We start from the raw sequence: 22423 nt of genomic DNA, 5'->3' as shown, positions 1-22423 counted from the left end.
TCGAGCTCTCTTCAGGCCCAGGGATTGAGAATGATGTCAGCAAGAGAGGCAAACAAGATGAAAACTGGCACCGAAAAAGAAACGTTTAACAATGTGCAGGCTTGAGATAAATATTAAAGAAAAGAAGAAAAAAAAAGAAAAAAGAAATTTAAAAAAAAGTCAGGCAGAGATGCAAGTTGAACATATATCTGAACAGGGGACAACAGTAACAGGTCTAGGACAATTTATCACTGCAAAACAAAACAAAAATATGACAGATGAACAGAACCACCCATCTAAGACTAAGTTAATGAATTTTAAAAAGCAGGTAAGCACACATGTAAATCCAGCATGAAACTTTGCTCAGTAGTGCACATGCATTTTCTTTGTAGCACCCTGCCTGTACTTCAAAGTTAATGCCGTACAACTATTACACCTTATTAAAACCATGCACAATTAACAAAAAATTTTTAGAAAGAGCCAGCTATGGTCTAAACTTCAGTGCCAATATCCTGCCGGCTGTGCTTATAGAGAAGCAACATTTGTAGCTCCAGCGTAGCAAATGTTCAAGAGAGCTGCCGCAAGGGAGGAAGGGTCACTGCATGAAAATGTGATCTGATTGACGGTGTGTGGGGCATGCTGGATCACCTCAAATTCACCCAAAAATGTTCCACTTCATTCTGGGTACAGAGATTTTAAAGTCAATAGCTGCAAGTGATAGGAAATAGGCTTTTGAAATATTTGGAAAAAAAAGCATGATCTCACTGTGTGATTAATAATTTAAATGCAGCAAACAGAATAGATATAAATTCAGGTAGAGTGCCGATCAGCAAAATGAAGCATAATTGGGCAATAGATGATTATTTGGTATGTGTGGAAAATGCATCAGCAGGCAATAAGTGCTATCAACCAAGGCATTGTGATGGTTCAAGGTCAATTTGAAATAATTCTTTAGAACAGATTTAAAAAGTTTCATCAGTTTTATATCCCTTTTTTGGCGATATTTTGGGTAATTGCTGACAGTGGCAGATAAGAAGCAAGCAACCTGCAAAACATGGAGGCTACGGTGATCACACCTGAACTGCGCATTCACCAACAAGAGAAACAATTAGCTGCTAACACAACTAAAGATAGCATGTGCATTACAGTTTCACTATAGGTGCTAAATCAAAAGCTGAGTCTTTACTGTATTTGATCATCTGTAGTTCAAACCATAAAATACTTGATTAATCTAAACTAAACTGGATAATGCTCCACCATAGAGATTATTTTTATATTTATAAGACCTTATTCTATCTGTGAAAATGCAAAAAAAAGGGATCATTTTCAATCCGAATCGTCTCTTATAAGGATTAAAAAGCACAATTCATGGAAAAGAAACAGAATTTGGAAAAATCTTTATTTGATTCTTAGATTTACATAAAATGTGTTTAAAACCTTATGAATATTATGCATAGTCTCATGGGTTAAATGTTTCTGTGCACTCCTATGGTGTTTTTTTTCTTTTCAAATCCATCATTAAGTGTGTTAAGGAAGCAACTATGAGCTTCATCTCAACTAGCAGGGAATTTAAACTCCAGATCAATTTTAGAGGTGGTGATAAATCAATAATAATAATAATAAAAAAAAAAAAACACTGAATATTCATCTGCAATTTTTTACTGTGGTTGACTTCGTGCCACACTGCAGCTGACCTGCAGGACAAAAGAACACACAAAGGCACACACCTAATAAATATTCACCCAAGCTTCAGCTCCACTTCTGGTTCTTAGCGGCTCCGAAGGGAAGCATTTCTGGCTATTTATGAGTTCTTTGTTGTACTAAGCAGGTTGTGTTCGGCTGACTTGATGTGAGCAATGAGACCAAATCAAACTGTTTAGTTTGCAGACCAGAAAACTAAGGCTGCGAGTTAAAAAGACAGGAAAAATGTTTTGTTAGATGATCATTCTCTGTTGGTTAACCAGTACAAGAGAACACCTATCATATTACACCATTTGATCTTTGGTTAACATGAAATATTGATTTGTATACATGTAAGAACCAACAAAAAAAAAAAGCGTTTTTTCCATCACTCAAAATATTATTTTTATGCAGGAACCGCTCACCGCAGCGTTTTCCTTCACAGTAATTTGGAGATGCCTTCGTGTTTTAGGAGCAGGTGTTGTTGCTAAGGGTTCTGACGGTCTGTTTATAACAGCAGCAAATCCCAGCGTGTGATCTGCACTGAACAGTCTCACGGCAGTCAAGTGTTTGAATTCCACTCGCTTTCTCTCAGAGAGCTGCACCTTTGACCAGATAAAAGATTCATTCTGGTAGTTTTAAAGGGTCAGAGAAGAGGTTGTGATTCAAATGAAGTAATGGAAGGCAGAGAGACGAAAAGTGTATTTAGATCATAATTTTTTACAAGTGAACAGTTTTTGCACCTGCTCCGGTCGAGAGACGGAAAGGTCAAATTCGCAGTCCATTCACGACGCGTTTCTAAAGGAATGAAGACCTGAATATTAAGCAATGTGACCAGAGGTTGCGGCACTTTCTTTACAAAACTTTCAACTAAACGTTCTTCTTGACAAAACCCTCTGATGTAGCTGTCGTGCAAAAATCAATCTATTTGATTCCTGTCCAGTAATTTTTGTTGTGGGGGGAAGAAAAAAAAAAAAAAAAAGAAACAGTTCTTGACGAATGCTCTCTGTCGCAATTTCCAGAAACTGCCAGTCTGAGATGCAGACCTCCAACTGTTTCCATTTACCCGCTCTTGTTTAATGTGTTTGTTTATCCGTCTGTGGGGCTGTTGCCTTTTGTTAATCCTGACAGTATTGACTGGCCCATTGTGATAGAGTTAAAATACCCACATTCTAGTTTGCTGCACACCAATGGAGCGCTGACTGGCCTCTGGAAGATTTGCGGCTTGTTTAACGTCGCCATTTATCACATCGCCTTTAATTACGATCAGGAGCCCTTTCCCTCTAATCTGAATCCTTACGATCATTGTGGCAAAAGGCTCCTTTCAAAACCATTATTTCCTGGGAACCTGGATCAATATTCAGGCATGTGAAAAAAATAGGACACAAAAATAAATAAGTTATTTATTAAGAAATGCTGAAATCTTGGTGTCTAATTGTATTTTCTTTATTTCTGGAATTGAAAGTGTTTCAACTGGAATTAAATAGCAAAAAATATGTCCTTGCTTTTACTCATTAAAAGATAAGAATAAAAATGAGGAAAACTTTAGGACACACTACTTTCTAAAAGCTAGCCTTACCCCACTGGCTGAAAAAACACTTCAGAGATGCTTCTTGTAGACATTAATCTGAGCAAAGTTGGACCCACTCCTCACTTTCAACTGCAAGATGTTTGAAGAGTTTCTTGCATGTACAACCTGTTTCAAGTCACCCCACAGCACCTCAATCAGTTCAAGATCTAGGCTTTGACTCAGAGCAGCATTTTTCATTTCAGCTAGTCCTTGACAGATTTTACCAGCATGTTTTGAGTCATTGTCATGTCACAGGGTCCAGTTTCTGCTTCACCAACAACTGCTTTATAGAGATGGTCTCACATTTTCACCACACACCTCTCAATATTACATTCATCTGTTCAAAGAACAACATCCAGGAAGTCCTGGTCTTTGTCTGGGCTATCCTTGGAAAATCTCAGTGTGGCTTTGATTTATTTTTGTTTTTCATGAAAGTATTCTTCTTTGCACACCTCCCATGAAAGTTAAACTTACGCAGGCTTTTTCTTTTTATGCAGGTATTTATTTTCATAGCAACAGCTGCAAAGGCCAGCTGCAGGTTCATCGATGACGTATAGCCAGAGACTTCTTTTGGCATCTTACAGTCCACTAGCAGGGGGACTTTCTTAGATGGGACAGAACAGACCATGTTGGATCTTGTTCACTTGTAGACTATTTCCCATACCATAGAATAGCAAATTTATAATTCTTTTGAGGCCTTTTTTAAAGAAAGACACATAAGATGCAACAACACATTTCTGGATGTCTCAGACAGATCCTCCTGTAATGCTCTCTCACTTCAACAGCCTCATCAGCCACACCAAACTAAATCTTTTTTTCAAAATACTAATTAATTTTTCTAACCATTCTAAGAAAGAATAAATGTGGGGATGTTATTTATTTCTTACCAGAAATTGTATTGCATTTTCAAGGATTTAAAAATGTGTTTCGCTCAATATTGTTGTTTTGTTAGGGGTATTACTTGAATTTGACATTAAATATCCATATGCCCAAATATGAAGTAAAAACATGGGCTGTTGCGGGGTGTTTTAATGTTCACCTGACTGTAGGTTTGAAGTAAATCCCCACTCAGTGTGGGTCTCGACTTGTCAACAAAAGTGTTGCGGTTGTCAGTGAAAGCAAAAGGCATGGAAAGCGTCTGCAGCGTTATACTGTACAACTGCACTGGGACTGCGGTGTAGATTTAGAAAGACAGCAGGACCTGATGTATTCATGAAGCTCTTCTGTGGAGCTGCATCTCATGGGGGTAAACAGGAGAAAATGAGGCATGTAAAAATCCCAAAGGTCTGACATGGTGGGCGATGATGCTCAAAAGCCAGCTTTAAAGAGGCTGCAGGTTAAGACAGAGCGGCGCATTAGACAGTGAACAGTGGTCGTTACTGTTTATGAATAGCTCATCCAGTGCCCTTTAAAAACACACACACACACACACACACACCTCTAGGGGTAAGCAGCAGTCGAGCTGAAGTGTTGCTGTGCTGTCGTTTGACAATGAGGCGGCATCCTGTGAGAGGGTAACCAGGATAAAAGGCACGATGATGGGCACCGCTCGCTACCTGAGGCAAAGCCACTTCAATGCACTACAAGTGTTTGAACAAAGCAAGCGCAGTGTTCCAGATAGGGTATTAGGAGGGTGTTCATGTGACTGGCGGTCGCCTCCCTGAGCTACTCCGATTATGACTCAAACAGAAGCAACAACACGCAGCTGGTGTGAAGAGCTCCGTTGCATGGATGTCACTTCCTGCCTGTCAAGAATTAATCTGCGCAACACTTTTTTAAAGATTTTAAATGTCATCCACGTAATTTGGCAAGAGACAGCAAAACCTGGAATTTGAAGGGTGTAAGATGGCGCCATTTTGCTTGAACACATTCAGCTGCCTGTACGCATTAGCTTTCGGCGCATTGCATAGTGTTTTGTGCATGAAAAAAGCTCTGCAGAGTCTAAAAGGCGCCAAGGACACACAACACACACTGGTCCTGAGCGGCCTGAAATGTGAAGTTTGCAGTTCAGGCTTGTCTACTGCTGTTTAGTAACATAATTGTGCAAAATATTTGAATATTATCTGCAAAAATGTTAGATAAGCATGTCAAAAAAGAGAGTTTTTTTTTTGCACCAAGACAAACCAGAGCAAAATAATTGAGGTCAAAAGCGCAGGTGAATTTTAACAGAAAGTAATGCCAGGAAAAAAGTAAATATCATATATTATATTGATTCCTTATATGTACTGGGATGCATTTGAAATGTTTATTTCTGCTATTTTGAGTAATATGGCTTAAAAGTAACAAAAACACAAAATTCAGAAATGAATATTTTTACGTTAAATTAACTAAAGATAATTTTCAAACAAGAAATAACATGATTTACATGAAAATTTGCTGACTTTACAGGTTTTTTTTTAGCTAGCAGTGATTGACACCATACACCAACAAGCAGAAACATCATTGCTTATAAATTTGACTGTTCACAGACTGCTGCATTCAGTTTTATTAGAAAAAGTTGAGTGGCAGGAAACAGAAAAAGGTGATTCATTCAGTGGTTCAAGGACACTGACTAAAGTATGTCATTATGACAGTAAATAATGACATTTTAATGATCATTCTGGAACGAGTCAGTGACTGTTTGCTGGACAACTGCCATGTCAGCAGTTCTCTCCATGATTGTGCAGGCTGTACCATGGCCACAACATAACATGTTTATATAATGAAATATTTCAATTTCTGGGAAACTATGTCTGAATTTTTATAAGTTATGAGTCATAATCATCAAAATTAAAAGAAATAAAGACTTGAAATTCCTCACTCAGTGTAGAATGAATCATTATAATGTGAGCCTTGCTTTTTAATTGAATTACTGGATTAAATACATTTTTATATGAAATTCGGATAATTGAGATGCACTAGGAAAAGAAATAATGGTAATGACAATTCACAAAAGCATATCCATCTGAAGAAGTACATGCCGAAATGTAACAAAACACTACAGCAATAAAGAGTTCAGCAATATTCCAGACAAAAAAAAGAAAAAAAAAGAAAAAGAAAAAAAGGCCATGCTTTTCTGCCCAGCTCCTGGTTGTGTTTGTGAAATGGAATCCCTCCTCTCCCCCCGGTGTTTTACCTTTGCGATATAATCTTGTAGGCATCGGGGAGGTAACAGTTGACATTCTCCATCTGGAACGGGTCAGCATCGCAGATCTTGTCGTCAGTGCGGCCGTAGTTGGCCGTCTCGATCATGATGACATCACTCCCAGGGCAACGGAGATCAATCGCGTATCCTTCACACGAGAGCTCTCTCCTGACCAACCCAAAAGGCAAGGCCGCACGGCTGAAGCCTGACGACAGAGGGAAGAGAGAAACACACACAAGGACAAAGAAAGCGCATCACTAAATTAATAGGTTAAGGGATCACTGCGCCAGCACAATAAGACCGCACATCATGCTGTAAAAATTTGCTGGCAAGCTCCGGATAGGCCACAGCAGTCCAATGTTTACCACAGTTTTAAATAGAGGGGCCGTTACACGCAAACCAGGAATGGGGGAACGATGAAAAACAATTCATTTCTCCATTGCTCTGTGGTCAGGCCTGTCAAATTTTTAAATCATCTGAGATCAGTGGTAATCTAATAAATTCCTCAGCAGATATAAAGGCCAAGAGTGTTTTGAGATGGTCTCCACCAACAGAGAGCATCCACCAGCAGGACCAGATCCAGTCCAGATTGAGAATAGCTTTATTATCATGTAGACCAGAGGTCTCATTCACGCAGCCAGCTCGTACCGTGATATGAAAGTATAACCTTAGTGGGGTCCACAGGGTGAGCGGACCTCTGAAGGAAGTCCCGCCCGCCGTTCCTCGTCATGGCTGACATTCGGTGCTAGGCTAAGCTACACCGACTTCATGCACACTACGCTTGTAACAACAGTGTGGTGGATGATGGAGCAGTCCGGTACCAGTCGCCATTCCGGTACTTTCTACCATTAACAAATGCCACGATCAAAAGCAGAGAAAGGCGACTGCTACCGGGCTGCTCATCATCCGCCGCGCTGTTGTGACAAGTAGAAGCGGTAATGACGCCATGCGGCAAGACGTTCTCCATACGTTGCTAGCTGGCTAAAGACTTGTATAAAACGTAGAACAAGAGCAACGTCAAGTGGAATAAACTTCGAGTGCGTTCACGCTGCAGCCTAAAGTGACCCAATTCCGATTTTTTTTTGACGTAATGCGACCTCTATCTGATCTTTTTATGACAGTCTGAACAGCACAGGTCGGATTCTTTTTGAATGTGACCCGTATCCGATTCAAATGCGACCTAACGTCCAGGCCGCATTCATCCGAACTGAACGTCACTGATACTCAACAAATTCTGCGTTCTGATAAGCGCAAGTGGGAAGAAAAACAACTATGACGGACTATAATGAGGATTAAGTAGTTAATATCCTGCTCCGGTTGGACAACAACTTCAAATATGTAAGCTAAGCTCCGCCGTTAGCCTCCATGTTTACTTCCGCAAACACTGGGCACTTCTTTTTATGGCGGTTGGCAGAACCATAGACATAAATACGTAGACCCCTCATGGAGCGGGCCGGCCCGTTGCTACGATACGTAACAGCGTCCACCATATTGAATGTGGAATATGTGCCAGTAAGGTAATACAAGTGAATGGACCGAACTTTATAAAGTGCCGTTTTACAAAGTATTTTAAGTTAATTCCCGTCATTGACACATTTTCTCACACACATTAATATTTTTGGCAATCAATGAAATGACTAAAGACAGAGTTTCTAACTTTTGATGTGATTATTTTATTGTTTTGGGGCATTTCTGAATAAAGAGCACAATGTTTTTGTTTGATAGAAAAGATTCTGATCATTTTTATATTGAAATTGATAAACAGACACACATTTACAGTGTTTTATTAAAGAATATAATTCCATAATTAAATAATACATTTAACATTTCAAGACAAGACACAAATAATGCTCCTGTATTTATTTTTTATACATTATTGAGAAATGACTTTTGATTTATAAATCAGTCATTGTCAAACATTAAACTACATATTTCCAAAGAATAAATATTTATTACAGTATGTCAACTATGCTATTGACAGCAAAGAGTGAAAATAATCCTAACAGTAAATTATTTTTATTTCATTACATAAGCTACATTAATACACTAATACTTCAGACTGAGATATTTTAAAATACACAAAAAGTGAAAGAATAAAACATTTATTTATTATACTGGGAACGCTGGCCACAGGCAGGGCTTCAGTCTGCTGGTCACACTGGGAGAACTCCAGTGACTTCTGAGACATCCTGGTTCACAGGCTAAATCCAAGGATAAAAGAGAAATTATCCAAAAATGTAATAGAAAATACATACAATATATGTTTCGTATGTGTTTCTTTCACATTCAGTAAAAGACATTTTCAGCATGTTGGGCTCTGACTCGTAGCATCTTTATAGCTAAAAAATAGCTATAAAGCTATAAACAGAAGCTCAGCTTCTGTTTCCCAGCTCAGAAGCTGAGCTGGGAAACAGACTGAAGAACAGCAGCTCCAGCTCTGATCCTGACTGATCTTTCCTCACTAAATCCTTTGGTTTTTAATGAACTTCTCCTCTAACAGCTGTTTCTCATCAGCTCTCTCTCATTAGAAAACAGTATGAAAACATTAGCCGCTAAGCTAACAATCAGCGGTTATTTCGGGCCAATTTAGCTACATAGGATATATTTTCCGGATGTTTAGAAGCGAATTTCTGGCTGCAAAGTCAAGTAATTCTGATCTTTCATCCTTACCTGGGGAAGGTAATGAGAATGAATCCAGATTTGTTTCGTAAAACGGTTGAAACAAGTCCACACAGCATAAGACTTAAGGAGCTCCGATCGCTCTGCTGCCACATAGAAGATGGCGGACGCTTTTACGTACGACTCAGCGCTCCATGAGGGGTCTACGTATTGAGGTCTATGGCAGAACACGGAGAACGCTGACGCTATTGCGCCCTCTACTGAGCATGCGGGACACTTTCGGTCGTTTGCATGTTCAGACTGCAGAACACATACAAAAAAAAACTGATTTGACAAAAAAATCGGAATTGGGTCACTTCAGGCTGGAGTGTAAACGCACCCTAAATTTTGTCACACCCTCATCATCATGTCTTTGTCAAAGCCAAAGCCTGCAGTTCATGTATTGGAGAAATAATTAAATGTTGATGACATTTGGGGATATTTAAATGTTTTTTGTGAAATCCTTTATGCGGCCCAGCTTCACCCAGATTCTCCCTCCAGCGGCCCCCGGGTAAATTGAGTTTGAGACTGAAGAAAAGTAATCTTTTCTAAGACCATAGAACATTCTCTCAAAAGATGTTGGGAGATTTAGGACATGTCGGAATGTTTTGAGGAAAGGCTTTTGTCGCTCAACCCCAGTCTTCAGTCCAGACATATGGAGACTATGGAGATTGTCAAAGGCAGACCACAGCCAGGACTAACCAGAAAATCCTGCTAGTCCTTCAATGTTACTGTCAGGTTCCTGGCCGTCTCTAAACCAGTTTTTCATCTTGTATTTTTATCAGTTATGGAGAAAGATCTTAGTAATGTCACTGTTCCATCTTTTCTTTATTTTCATTCAACCAAGAAGTGCCATTCTGACAGGAAATGAAAAACGAGTTTCAGTTAAAGGTAATAGTTTTTTTTAGTTTGTTAGTGGAAAAAATCATTTGCACCACTCCTTAAAAATAATCAAAAGGAAAATCGGCAATGATATTTTGAAGATTTATCTTTGGTGACGAGCACCAAGTCTTGCCATCACTCTAACCTTTAGCTCCCTCTGCATATCCAAGTCTCAACTCTGGCTGGGCTACTCTAAAAAAGAAACATAATGTTAAAATATGTATTTGGCTCTAAATCTGCCCAGGGTATAAAAAGAAAAAAAAAGTTAGATATAAGCGAAATACTGCAGATTTTTATCAAAAATTAATTTGACTTATTATAAACGATGACAGGTGTGTGCACAAGAACAACAGATGCTGAATCTGAATCAACAAGTGCTTCCACAACATACTAGTTTAAGGGCTTGTACACTTCACATTCAAAAAGTCTGAAATTTTAACACAGGCATATAGTCTTTTTACATCCACTGTAAGGAAGAAAAAGAAATCCATTAACTGCAGTTAAAGTGATCCAGTCAAAAACACAAAAAATAGAACTGTCTGCAATTCTGAGAAAACAATTTGGTAAAATCTAAGCAGAACATGGAAATTGTGCTCCATTAAAGACGAGCAAGTAGAGCTCTGCATGAACTGTCAATAATCGTCGTTGTTTTCAGCACCGACAGGCCCCTGAGGGAGCAGCTACCATTTGTATTTTCTACACTGCTCTCTCCTAATTAGCCCTCCTTTCAGCCTGTTACCTTTTTCCTGCTCCCATTGGCTCCCGACCATTGTCATGTACTAACACTTGCCACCCCGGGTTCACTTTGCCCCCATGCTTTAATTATCCTCACACTTTTGATAGTCAGGGTCCTGCGCAATTAGCATTGTTTGAACTGCTCAGAGCTGAAGTGATTCTGGCTCGAAATTCCTGTCCTTAAAAACCTGACCAACATGTCTGCAAGTCATTTCAGCTTTCCTGTGCCTAGCTCAGTCATAATGATAGTCTGTGTAAGCCTGCACACGCCGCAGCAGCAAAAAGGAGAAAAATGGCATCTGTAAAACATTCACTCTTAAAAATATACCGAAAGAGTCATTGCATATTAGAAAAAAAAAGTTCTAGGCACACCAGGAGAAGTAGCAAGAGAACAAAATATGAAATTAATGGCAGATTTTCTCTGGCATTTGGCCTCTAGACATTTCATTATGAAACCATGATCCATCTAATAGCCAGTAAATTGTTCTTAGCTGGACTGTTTATCACCTCATTAGAAGAAATCAGTTCAGCCAAATCATAAGTGAAGGGCTGCGGGGTCACTCCATCTTTCCCAATAACCACGACAATTACCCAAACCTTTCAGAAAACCTGTCCAGAATGGTGGATGATAAAACCCAGAGAGAGGAGTTGGCGGCTTTACTGCGAAGACTAATGATCGTCCCGCCTGCCATTCCTCACGGACGGAGTGACGGGTTTATCACGGCAGCTATAGAGAACAGACGGAAATAATGTATCTTGTGGGGTTTTAAAATTCCAAGCAGAAAGACCGTCTTTCTGCAAAGAAAAAAAGAAAAAAAAAAAAAAAACATCCTCACGGACACACGCGCCATCTGCCTTGTGTAAGTTTCTTTCTCCGGCTGTCCACCGCCGCCTCTGCCCATCTATCAGATCGCTATGGCATGATGGCAAGCTGCTGTCAGCAGAAGACTAGCGATTGATTATGCTCGTGGCTGGCTGGACTCCACCCGCCACCTCTCTGGTATAGATCTTTTTGGTCATAGGCTAACACTACATCAATTAGGAGCACCTAGACTGTGCCGGCGGCCCAAAGAACAAATCGCCTTCTCTCCAAACTGCACATAATCTTGGTCTCATTAATGCTTGTCTAGTAAACTTGTAACTAGGCATGCGATGACAAATCTGAATAAAATACACCACTATACCATGTGTAAAAAAAAAAAGACTTTTTCATTGCTTAGATAGGAAAAATCTAAATTCAAAGGAATATATTTTTGGTGGCTGAACAGGGTGTCGCCTAAGATCTCAGGGTTTAGACAAAGCTCTGAAGCAAAAACCTTGTGACAACAAAGGTTTCTGGATGCGTCTATTCTGTGTGCACTTCCTTGGTTTAAACGAGTTTTGCAAGATCTTGAGAAGGAGTGAAGGTTGTTTGTGTGCAGTGTGTTCTAGGGAGGCATGAAAAGCTTTTCATCTCACACTCTGTGCTTTGTTTGACTGATCAACTTTTCAGCAGTTGAAGATTGCGACAGAAGGCCACCAGCTGTAGGGAAAATGGTGTCAGGAAAACTGCAGGATGGAATTCATAACGCAAACCCTGTGTGGGTGTGAGTCGCAGAGTGAGTGATCTTGCTGTGTCACTGCCAATATTTAACATAACATAAAATACGTGGTCTGTTGGACAAACGGTAAACATGAATGTTTTGTGCTCTTTTTCAGACTTAGTTGAATCTTATACTTCATCACCAAACTGGCTGTATGTGGTAGACCAGAAAAAGTTGTTGGTTGTAAGAATTACTAAAATGTTAGTTCAACACCAATTTCTATTGTGAAATTCCTATAAAACTGCATCCAGTTATCAAAAAAAACTTCAACTTATTAATTATATTAAACCATTCACCACAAACATAAGCAAAAAGCAATGAAAGTAAAGCGGAAAATTTAAATGACCAAACAATTATTTGGCTACAATTACACTATTCCACATATTTTTTTTATATTTTATCCCTCTGTTTTTGAAAAATATATATTGTTTGTGGGATGCCAATACAACACCAACCTGCAGATTGCATGGTATCAATGTTGTTAACTTACCAACTTTGTCAATATATTTAGGGACTTTCCAGTTCCTTTTAGCAACTTTTCTCAAAAATGCTACTCATTGCAGTGTTACTGGCAACAACGCATGAAGCACCAGGTCACAGCCTATTGTCGATGGTTGTAAAAATTCTTACATTTCCTCAACAGTCTCTACAAGCCTTGCACGTGGCCCTGATTGTATTCTTAAGTTTACTGTCCTGCTAGAGGATGAACCTACATGAACGTCTCAAAACTTTAGCTGCCACAGTTTTTTCTGCCTTGTATTCAGCTCTGTCCATTTACCCTCTGAGCGAGCGTTCATATCGTGTTGATGTATGGCATCGACAAACAAGAACATATTTCTATTCAATTTTATTTAAGAATATAAATGTAAAGTGCCAAGCTGGGTACAGCAGTCAACATTTATGAGAGTAGCTCTATATCAACATGTTTTTCCTCAAGTAAAGATAAAAAGAAGCCATCCAAGAATTTACTCAGCAGTACAAGCTTGATCTCCTTGTAAATATGTCCTACAGTGAAAACTGTTTTGTTTTTGTTTTTTTGCATAATTTTTTTCTACATTAATGTCACTAGAATAACTAGCAATTTCTTAAATAAAAGTACATATCCAAACAATGTTATCTACTTAAGCTGATTTTTTATTATTATTGTGTTTGTTCCCACTGAAAAATCAAAGTTTTACAGTTAAAAGCTGACACTGCAATGCAGATGTATGTTTACAAGTATTCTACAGCCTACGCTTTATGCTATGTCATAGCTTTAGACACTGTTTTTTTACATACAGAGATTGTGATAACAGTGACCATAATTTTCCTGTTGAAAAAAAAATCATGAAATTATATTTTTGCCAAATAAAAAGCCTAGTATCATCATATTCGATTGAGACCACCCAGACATATTGCAATGGAAGCCACTTTGACAAAGTGATAATTGGCTCTGATCCCCATTCCTGCCCTTGTTGACATCAGGCCTAATCATGCATTCCCGTCAGTGAGTGGCTGCACAGAAAAGTAGCTTTTCAGATTTCTCCTCCTGACCTGCCTGCTAAGCCATCTATTGAGCTCAAGAGAGCAAAGCAAGATCAGTACTGCTGCTCAATCTGTTGCATTCTGGGAGCTTTATTTTTTTTTCTTTTTTCCTCCAGCTGACAGCCTATAATTCACTGGCGACAATCCCTCTCATAATACATATTTTGTTTTCTATCAACACCCTTGAAATTGGAAGTGGCACTGTGGCTCAGATGGGTGCATCTGAAACCCTCTGCAATTATACCCTCATGTGACGTAAGATAAAAAAAAATCTATGAAGATTATATGAGAACATGATGTCGTTTTCGTGTTGCGATATTGCCATCTGCCAACTACAAGTGACGGACCATAACACACATGCTCAGGTTCATCTTGGCTGCTCTGCATGCGAGCTCTCAAGTCTGCAGTCATGACCAACCTTTGACCGCTCAAACTACACACCATCAGGCAGTGGGAGGCAAAAAAAGACTGGAGGAATGTTTAACTTTAAAAAAAAAAAAACTGGGCCATTTTTGGAGGGTAGGAGAGAATGACGAGACCTGGCACAGACAGAGAGCAAAGGCACTGGTTGATGCTTGTCATCTCCCATTAGGGCTTCTTTGATTGGCCTTTGTGGTCCTGGAAACGGCAAACAGCTGCATGCAAATGGCCCTGTTTCCCTGAGGCTGGCCCCTATTGTTCTGGGTTTCGGTTTGACAGGGACGCTTTCTTTTGCAGCATAAAGGAGGGTGTAGCCTTTAGTCAAATAAGAGTGCCCCCACCACGGTCGCAGCAGGAGTACTTCAAGATTGTTTGTCTTTTTATGTTGTTTTATTCCCGGTGCTACTGGTAGGCAACATCTTGAAAAGAAAGAGAAGATCTTAGAGTCAAGTTTTTTCCCCCAAAAAGTGAGAGATGCCTCCATAATCCAACATCCGGAGAGAATGAGAAGGATTTACTTCAGTGGAGTTAGGCTTTTCAAAAGAAATTTATAAAAACAGGCATAGAAGATTAAAAACACTAATTTTTTCAATTAGCCTGAGCGAACCCGCATGAACGCACCACACAAAATACTCCCTAATTGCTAAGGCAGTTGGCAATCCTGCCCAAAACGCTAGAAAATGTTTCACATGACCATTCATCAGATGTGAGAGGCACACATAAGAAAGGTGGGAGATTAGAACGGAGATCTGGGGATTCACGACGTAACACCTGCTTTTCGAATACAGATGACACCCAAAGAAGCCTTCCACATCCCTCCGCAGCTCACATTTCAGTCTAACTGTCGAAACACGGCGAAACACTGAAAATCAAGTTGGACACATTGCACCGTTTCCCATGACACTTTAGTCTCTGCTCTGGTCCACCTTGCTGGGAATTGTTTCTAAAGACAGTGTCAGACAAGACCACAAACCCCAGGGCTACACCCGCCCTTCCCAGACTGCTGCCATCAGACACTCTTGATTCCCATATAAGAATTCGAAAATAGAAACCAGCACTAAAGAAGAGACTGCTTCCATGATCAGATGAAGCGCTCCGTGTCGTATCCCTTTTCTCTTTGGTGATACATAAATTAAGCCGTTGCAGGTTCAAGTTGCAAAGCCGCAGCTCTTACCACTGCCCTTTCCCCCAATTTATTCTCTAAATGTTGTCTTAACTCTGAAATGCAGCGTGGGAGTATAGAATAACAGATTAAATGTTGACACATGTCCAAATGAAGGGGTCTAAGGAGAAAGATTTGTCATATTGCTAGGGTTAAAGGACCCTAATGCTGCCTCTAGACTCCTTAGGCGGGCCATTTTATTAAAACCTAGATGCTATCACACCATATAGAGGCATTTCATTGTTTCTGAAAGATAAAACCAGACATATTAGGACTGCCTGTGGAGGTCTATATACCACCACAATGATGCTCAGTACAAAATAGTAAGTAGGTTTGGACATAAATTTAGATTCTGACAGTTGTTGAATAGTGAGTTCACTGGTTTTGTTTAAAACATAATAAAACGTAGTAGATAGTGACCGAGCATAATCTAAAGGGTTGTTAAAGGTTCATGATGCGGTGAGGTGAAGAGAAAAGAAACCATGTACCAAAAGAGCAGGGATTGGAATAGAGCTGATTCGTTTGAGTTTTCTGTAACGCACTATGGGAGTAGCACATTAGTAGTCTTTGCTGCTCATTTAGACAAGTCACTCAATTTGTTTCCAGACCATGGTGTCCATCTAAAAGGTTAGTATGCCACTCTTACTATTCCCACAGAACTGGGCAATATAAAAGTGGCTTAGCAGATTTTTCTGTGTTATCAACAGTATTTTGAAGTTGGAAGGTCACTTCTTTGCCATTATTCTAATCTTTAATTTTAGATTGCCAAAATCAAACACACTTTGACTACTGTTAGATTTAAGTGCAGGCTTTGACTTGACCACCCCAAAACATTAATATTACTACTAGCCTAGCAGAAACATGTTGATAAAATAAAGATTTTTTAAACCTAAACTTTCCAAGGGGTATAGCTTTTCTGTGAATAAGAGGTTAAAAAAAGGGATAGTAAAAACATACTTATTCTTGTCCATCAGCGTTTTAAAAATATGTTAATTTTATACTTTCTTAATTTTTTCATGTTTGTTTTGTGAAGAATGAAACAGTTGCAGCTGTGTTGCAAGTTGCAGCTTGCGTTTTCTGCTTGTGTTTTCTAATCTAGAAAACAGAAGCAGCTATTTCTCAGAAAACCCAGACACTCGATTTTGTTGCAACTCTCCAAATTAGTTTTGAAGCCAGCAATCAATACGCTAAAACATTATGGACTTGCACGGTTTAAAGTTAACAAAAATGATGTTAGTGGTTAGGCCACTGAACAAAAATGAGCAGGTTGGTCCAATGATATGATTTGTTTAATCCAGAGAAGAAAATTACATTTTATATTTTTAAGAGGCTTATGACCCTTTCCCTTTAATCGTTTTATTCCTGTGGGCTTGCAGAGCCAATAAAAAAGAAAAAAACCTGAAGAGAAAAAGCGTCATTTAAACCATGTCAGTTAAAAGAAGATAAAATGACGAACATAGTAACATAGTTTACAAACTGACTTCGAGATGTATGGGTCTTTCAGAGATGTCAAGTGTTATTGTTCTATCACAACACACATAGCATTAGCACCACAATTAGCAAAATATACCCCAGATGAATATAAGATACTGCATTTGAATGATGCCAAATTATTTGACAGACGTTGGTTATGTTCTGCATCGTAAATGTGCGAATAAATTAAACACGTAGAGTTGAACAATGTATCGAATCAATTTCATCCCGCATCCACCCATAAACAGACAGCTTGTGGTTAGGTGCCTTGCCCCAGAAGCACATCAACATGTGACTTGAGGATGCCAGAATTGAACCTACAACCCTCCAATTATGAGCTCGTTACTCGACTTTACTGAGCCGTAGAGGCTCCATGTGTACGCTTTGCCACAAACGATGCACAGAGAACACGGCGGGTTGCTTAGCCTCTCCAGAACATCCAAGCTCATATGCGGGCCCTTGCAGATAAGAATTTCTTGCAGAACTTGCAGGCTGTAATGACTTAATTTGGTCACAATAATTAAGATTTATCCTCCCTATCTCTGACCCTCTGGGTGAACATCAGAAGACAGACGAAGCTTCATTACATTACTAATACATGTAAGCCTCTAAATTCATGAGGGCCATGACAGGAATAATTCTGGTGAAGATGTAGTAAACTATAATGTTTGGCCCGTTTCCCCAGTACATTAGTCTGATTAAAGTAAAATATAATCTCTCATAATTTACTGAGAAAGCATCCCTTCCGCACTGATACAAACATCTATTACGAAGGATAAACATTTAGAAGAAGGTAATGTTCAGCTTCGAACATGAAAAACCTCCAATGCCCTCCTGGGAGAGCGGCGCTTTGACAGAATTAGTTCATTGCTTGTTCAATATCCAACATATTGTTGCATCTCTTCAGGGAAGTTGATGAAACACACAGAAAGAGGTAAGTTTGACTAACCCTCCTGAGTGCAGCAGGGTTATAGTTTTGTGGGTTTGATCTGCCCTGAGTGATGCCTAAGCCCCCTTGAAGCCCACATTTTACCCTTGCACTTAAACCCCAGCTGGATTTTCCACGCTAGAAATGTCTGTGGGTAAGTCAGGTGCCTTCCCAGAGGATAGAGAGAAAGAAAAGAAGAGGATGAAGCAGAAAGAAAAGAGAAGTGGTGTTGGTGGGGGTGAGTTAGTCTCCATCACATGCTCTTGTGTCTCTGTTCTTGTTTGCCGGGACAGAGTTCCCCTTAACCAACCCCCGCCTCCGTTCGCCCGGTCCTGCATGTATGGAGCCGAGACAGGGTGTAAGGAGAAGCTGCAACTGGAACACGGATTACATGAATAATAAGGCTGAGACCACAATGATGACTAGAAATCAGGCTTTAGCTGAGAATAAATGGTCATTTCAGTTTCATCGTGGTTTCTGAAACTGTCACACTATCACTCCTACTGGACTGGCTTGTTTCTTGAGATTACAAACTAATTCACTTGAGATTGAAAGGCATTTTATGCAGGCTTCCCCTTTTTTTTTGAGTTTTTTGTACTTAATTTGTTTTTATTCAAACATAAGACTCTTTTTTTTTTGGCTGCACATGCAAAAAAAAAAAAAAAAATTATGCCTTTGTTATTATGCCATATGTTTTTCATCGAATGCATGTTTCCTTTTGCATTAAAACGCAACTTTTAATGCAATTAAGGCTGAGTCTGTACTGACTTAGATTAATGGGCTGATTTTTTTTATCAGCAATCTCTTCAAGAGGCATCCTGAGTTTCCTACTAACTCTGCTCATCCTGCAGGAGTCTCTTTTCCAGAATGCCGACTCTGCAGCAACCTAATTTAAAAAATGTGTTGGTCACATCAGTGTGTGCTTGCACTCTGTCCTCTTTTAGGACATTTAAGCTGGTACTTGCACAATCTCAATGAAAGCGAGCACCCACAGTTTCGAAATACACAGGACTGACTGGAAGAAATTAACATAAAAAATTATGATAACCTACATCCCCCTCATGTTCGACAATTTCTAAATAACAAATGCAACTTATTAAACTTACATAACACGTATCAAGTTCGACACCCTGATAACGTGATGGAATTCCTGATTGTTTTTCATAAAGCCATTTTGTTCTGGGTTAATTAAGCAGTTCAGCTAATTTATTTTTACATTTATAGATCTCAATGGGAAGACCATCAGGGCCTGTGACCTTGCCTTCCTACGTATCGGCAGTAGTGTCAGCAATCTCTATGGAATATAATTCTCTATCCATATTATCTTTAGAATTGTCTGAAATTGTAAGAATAGAAAGCCTGTCTAGTTTATAGTAAGGTAGCTAGGTGACTTTTGAAGAGAATTGGTTGGACTTAACTTAGAGGTAGCAGAGTATAGGGGGCTGAATTAAAATGTTCACCACACTTCAGATTTTGACTCATCAAAAAAAAAAAAAAAAACTTCACAATTATGCTTTATTTTGTCTCATTGTATAACACTAAACCATATTAAAAGACTTTAAAGTAGTAATGCCATGAAAAGTTAAAGGGGTATAGAAATCCTTTCCAGTGCACTGTACACTACCTGACTTTGTGGACCCATGCGCAACGCTGTTGGGAGTCTTAGAGAACTTCAGAAAGTCGATGGAAAAAAAAAAAAAAAGAAAGAAAAAAAGAAAACCCACACATTCCTTGGCAATAACCCCCTGCTATCTCTGCAACGCTGACCACTTTGATTGACTTGAGCGCGATGACCTTGCCCCATTCCCTTCCACCAGCATTCCGGTCAATGCGAGCAGAAAACAGCAGTGCTGATAACAGATGCCCAGATGGGGAGATCTAGATGACAGACAGCTTCCTGCTCCTCATCTTCGATGAGGCCATTGTGCCGTGCACACTCAATGAGGATATATGCTGCAAGAGGTCAATACTGATAGTGTAAGGCAGACAAAAACGTTCTTTGTGCGTGGCTGTTTCGCCGACTTTTTCTCTGCCTCTGTAGTTATTCAATTTCCTGCACAGCAAGAGAAGGCCTCCTTATCTGGGACTGTTTATACCTGCAAATCGGCTGGTGGCCTTTTGTTTGCAGGTGACCTGCCCTCAGGTGACATTTAATTCCTAGACAAAAAAAACAAAAAAAAACTGTGTGGTCATGCTCTATGGCACAGACTCAGCGCTGAGGAGATTAGTAAAACAGTGACTGCAACAGAGGCACATTCATGGGTTGTACTGAGAGCTAGCCAGCAGCCCTAACACACATCATTACACTGACTCACATCATATACGACTGTCTGCCATACAAGAGCAAAAGGCAAAAAGAAACCAGAGCTGGCTGTGGAGCCAGTTTTGTCCTCCATTTTTTTTTTAAAGCTTACTAGTCCCTCTGCCTCAGCCTCTGCAAACAAAGAAACATGTCACAAAAAGCCAAAGTTGTCAAATCCACAATGCTTTTTATTGATTGTCATATTTTTCTACTGTCAACATCCGTTTTAACTCTATCGCTTGCGGTGCAAAACACAACCATCAGTAGAAAATGTGAGATGTGAGCAGTTATGACATTTTTGATTCAGAGCGGCGACGACAGGTAGAGACAAATGCATCATTTTGGAACAATTTTCACACAGAGTAAATAGAACTGTAGTCTCCTTTTATTCCCCTTCCTCACGACGAGCCGCTTTTTTGTCCAAACGGCAGACACACTTTACGCGTCTACTCGACTTGACAAATTACTGTTCCAACTCTGTCAGGATTAAAAACAAAGCAGCTGAAGAGGTAGTGCTTAAAGAGATCCTGCTGAAGGTATTCAGAGCACCAACTGGCTTTGATTGCTTTTACTCAAAAGTGCTTTATGGTATACACTTTTGTTGTTGCCTGTTTGTTTAGCTGCTGTGCTTTAGATTAGTTATGACGTGCCTTTAAGCTATTTAAAATTTCTGTGAACATTAAAAAAAAAAAATCGCAATAAAACCGAGAGAGGTTCTTGTTGGCTCCGTGAACGCTTTTGTCTCCGTTTCCAAAGGTGATTTCTGCTGTTGGAAAACACATCCCAAGACACCATGAAAGGCGAGAAGATTCCTGCATCTTTTTATATTGTTATTGAACCCCTACTGTTTCCCTTCAAGATTAAATGCTATACTTTGTTATGACAGCTGAGCCCTGTTCAAAACAACGCCTTGCAGCGAGCAAAGTTTCAAATCCGAGGCAAGCTACTTCACGGCTTTGAGCCGGACTCATCCATTACTTGAATGAGGCAGCCTGGAGAAAGGAAGGGAAAAAAAAAAAAAAAAAGAAATTCTTAGACAGCATTTAAGAAAGGAAAGCGCGAGGTGGGCATGTGGTCCAGTGTTTATACAACTTGTTGCCATAAGAGGCGTGAGTGGAGTTGCTCACAGATACTGCTGGCAAATGAAGATTTAGGGCACGCTTTGCAAATAGAATGAAACTGCCAGACAACCTGTGCGTCTCTGAGCCCATTAAATTAAGCGCCTGTTCATCAGCTCGCCGTATAACTGACTTCTACAATCCTGTCTTAAATACACAATAACGGCTAAGCCTCTCCTCAGGTTTGGGGAAAGAGTTACACACCAACACTCAAGTGCTGGATGGAAACATCTCTCTTTGCTTTCGCTTAGACCAAAAAACGCACTCAGGAAATGGCCGTTGCAATAAATCTAGGATGAACCCATTGAGGCTGATATTGTATTTCATTTCCTCAGAGTGAAACCCTGATCCTGGACATTCGCGTGGGTCTGGCTCATTTCAATTTCGTGTTCTCCTATGGTTCCAAACTTTCCAGGATATTATTAAAATAATAAAGGGCGATGTCATGCAGAAATATATCTGGTGAGGTTTGCAGAAGCCTGCAATGCCGCTGCATCAAGGCAGGAATACAGACAAAATACAGTGCCTTATAAAAGCATTAAATGTTTTCACATTCTACCAGATTACAACCACAAAAACAAGAGAGAGTAGTCCATAATTCTAAAGAGGAACAAAGTAGTAACATACTTTCATAAAAATAAAAAAAAATCCTTCCTAATAAAAATCTGAAACTGTGGCATGAATTTGTATTTAGTCATCACGTTTTTACTTTGTAGAACCACCTCCAAGTCTTTAGGGGTCTGATTCCTCCAGTTTTGCATGTACAAGAAAAGACTGAAATTTGTGTCCGTTGTTCTTTGCAAACAAAGATCAAGCCCAGTCAGACTAGAGTTTAGCTGCATACTTTCGACTGGACTCAGGTCTTTGACTAAGCCTTTTTAATGCATAAATAAGCTTTTCACTACACCATTACATAGTAGCTCTGGCTGTATGTTTTAGGGTCTTGTTGCAAGGTGAACCTCACCTTTCCTGTAAGGTTTTCTTCCAGAATTAATGAGTAATTAGCTCCCCCCATCTTCCCATCAACAGATAGAGCTTTTCTGTCCCTGCCGAAAAAAGAAATGCCACAGCATAAAGCTGTCACCACAACATTTCATGCTGAAGCTGGTGTTTTGGAGATGACGATCGGTGTTTGTTCATCATTCCAGATACATTTGTGGCTGTTTTTTTGTTTTAATAAAAGTATACATATATATATATATATATATATATATATAAATTCCCTTCTCACCCTCCATGGGTGGTCTCTTTCATCCTCTGAGCTCGGGTCCTCTACCAGAGGCCT

General features: G+C 39.6%; 1 protein-coding gene across 15 annotated transcripts in view; it reads right to left on the bottom strand.

Moving 5' to 3' along the window:
• The window catches only part of adgrl2b.1 (adhesion G protein-coupled receptor L2b, tandem duplicate 1), a 129468-nt gene that overhangs the window by 65646 nt on the left and 41399 nt on the right, over positions 1-22423 (bottom strand). For all 15 annotated transcript variants that reach the window (XM_016669773.1, XM_016669785.1, XM_016669782.1 and 12 more), the window contains one exon: positions 6345-6558. In XM_016669773.1, coding sequence (XP_016525259.1) covers positions 6345-6558 — 214 coding nt within the window. The remainder of the gene's footprint in view (positions 1-6344; positions 6559-22423) is intronic.

The sequence above is a fragment of the Poecilia formosa genome, unplaced genomic scaffold, assembly GCF_000485575.1.
Source record: "Poecilia formosa unplaced genomic scaffold, Poecilia_formosa-5.1.2 Scaffold27, whole genome shotgun sequence".
Classification (NCBI taxonomy): domain Eukaryota; kingdom Metazoa; phylum Chordata; class Actinopteri; order Cyprinodontiformes; family Poeciliidae; genus Poecilia; species Poecilia formosa.
Note: the sequence above shows the minus strand (reverse complement) of the source record. Positions and strands in the feature narration are given on the sequence as shown.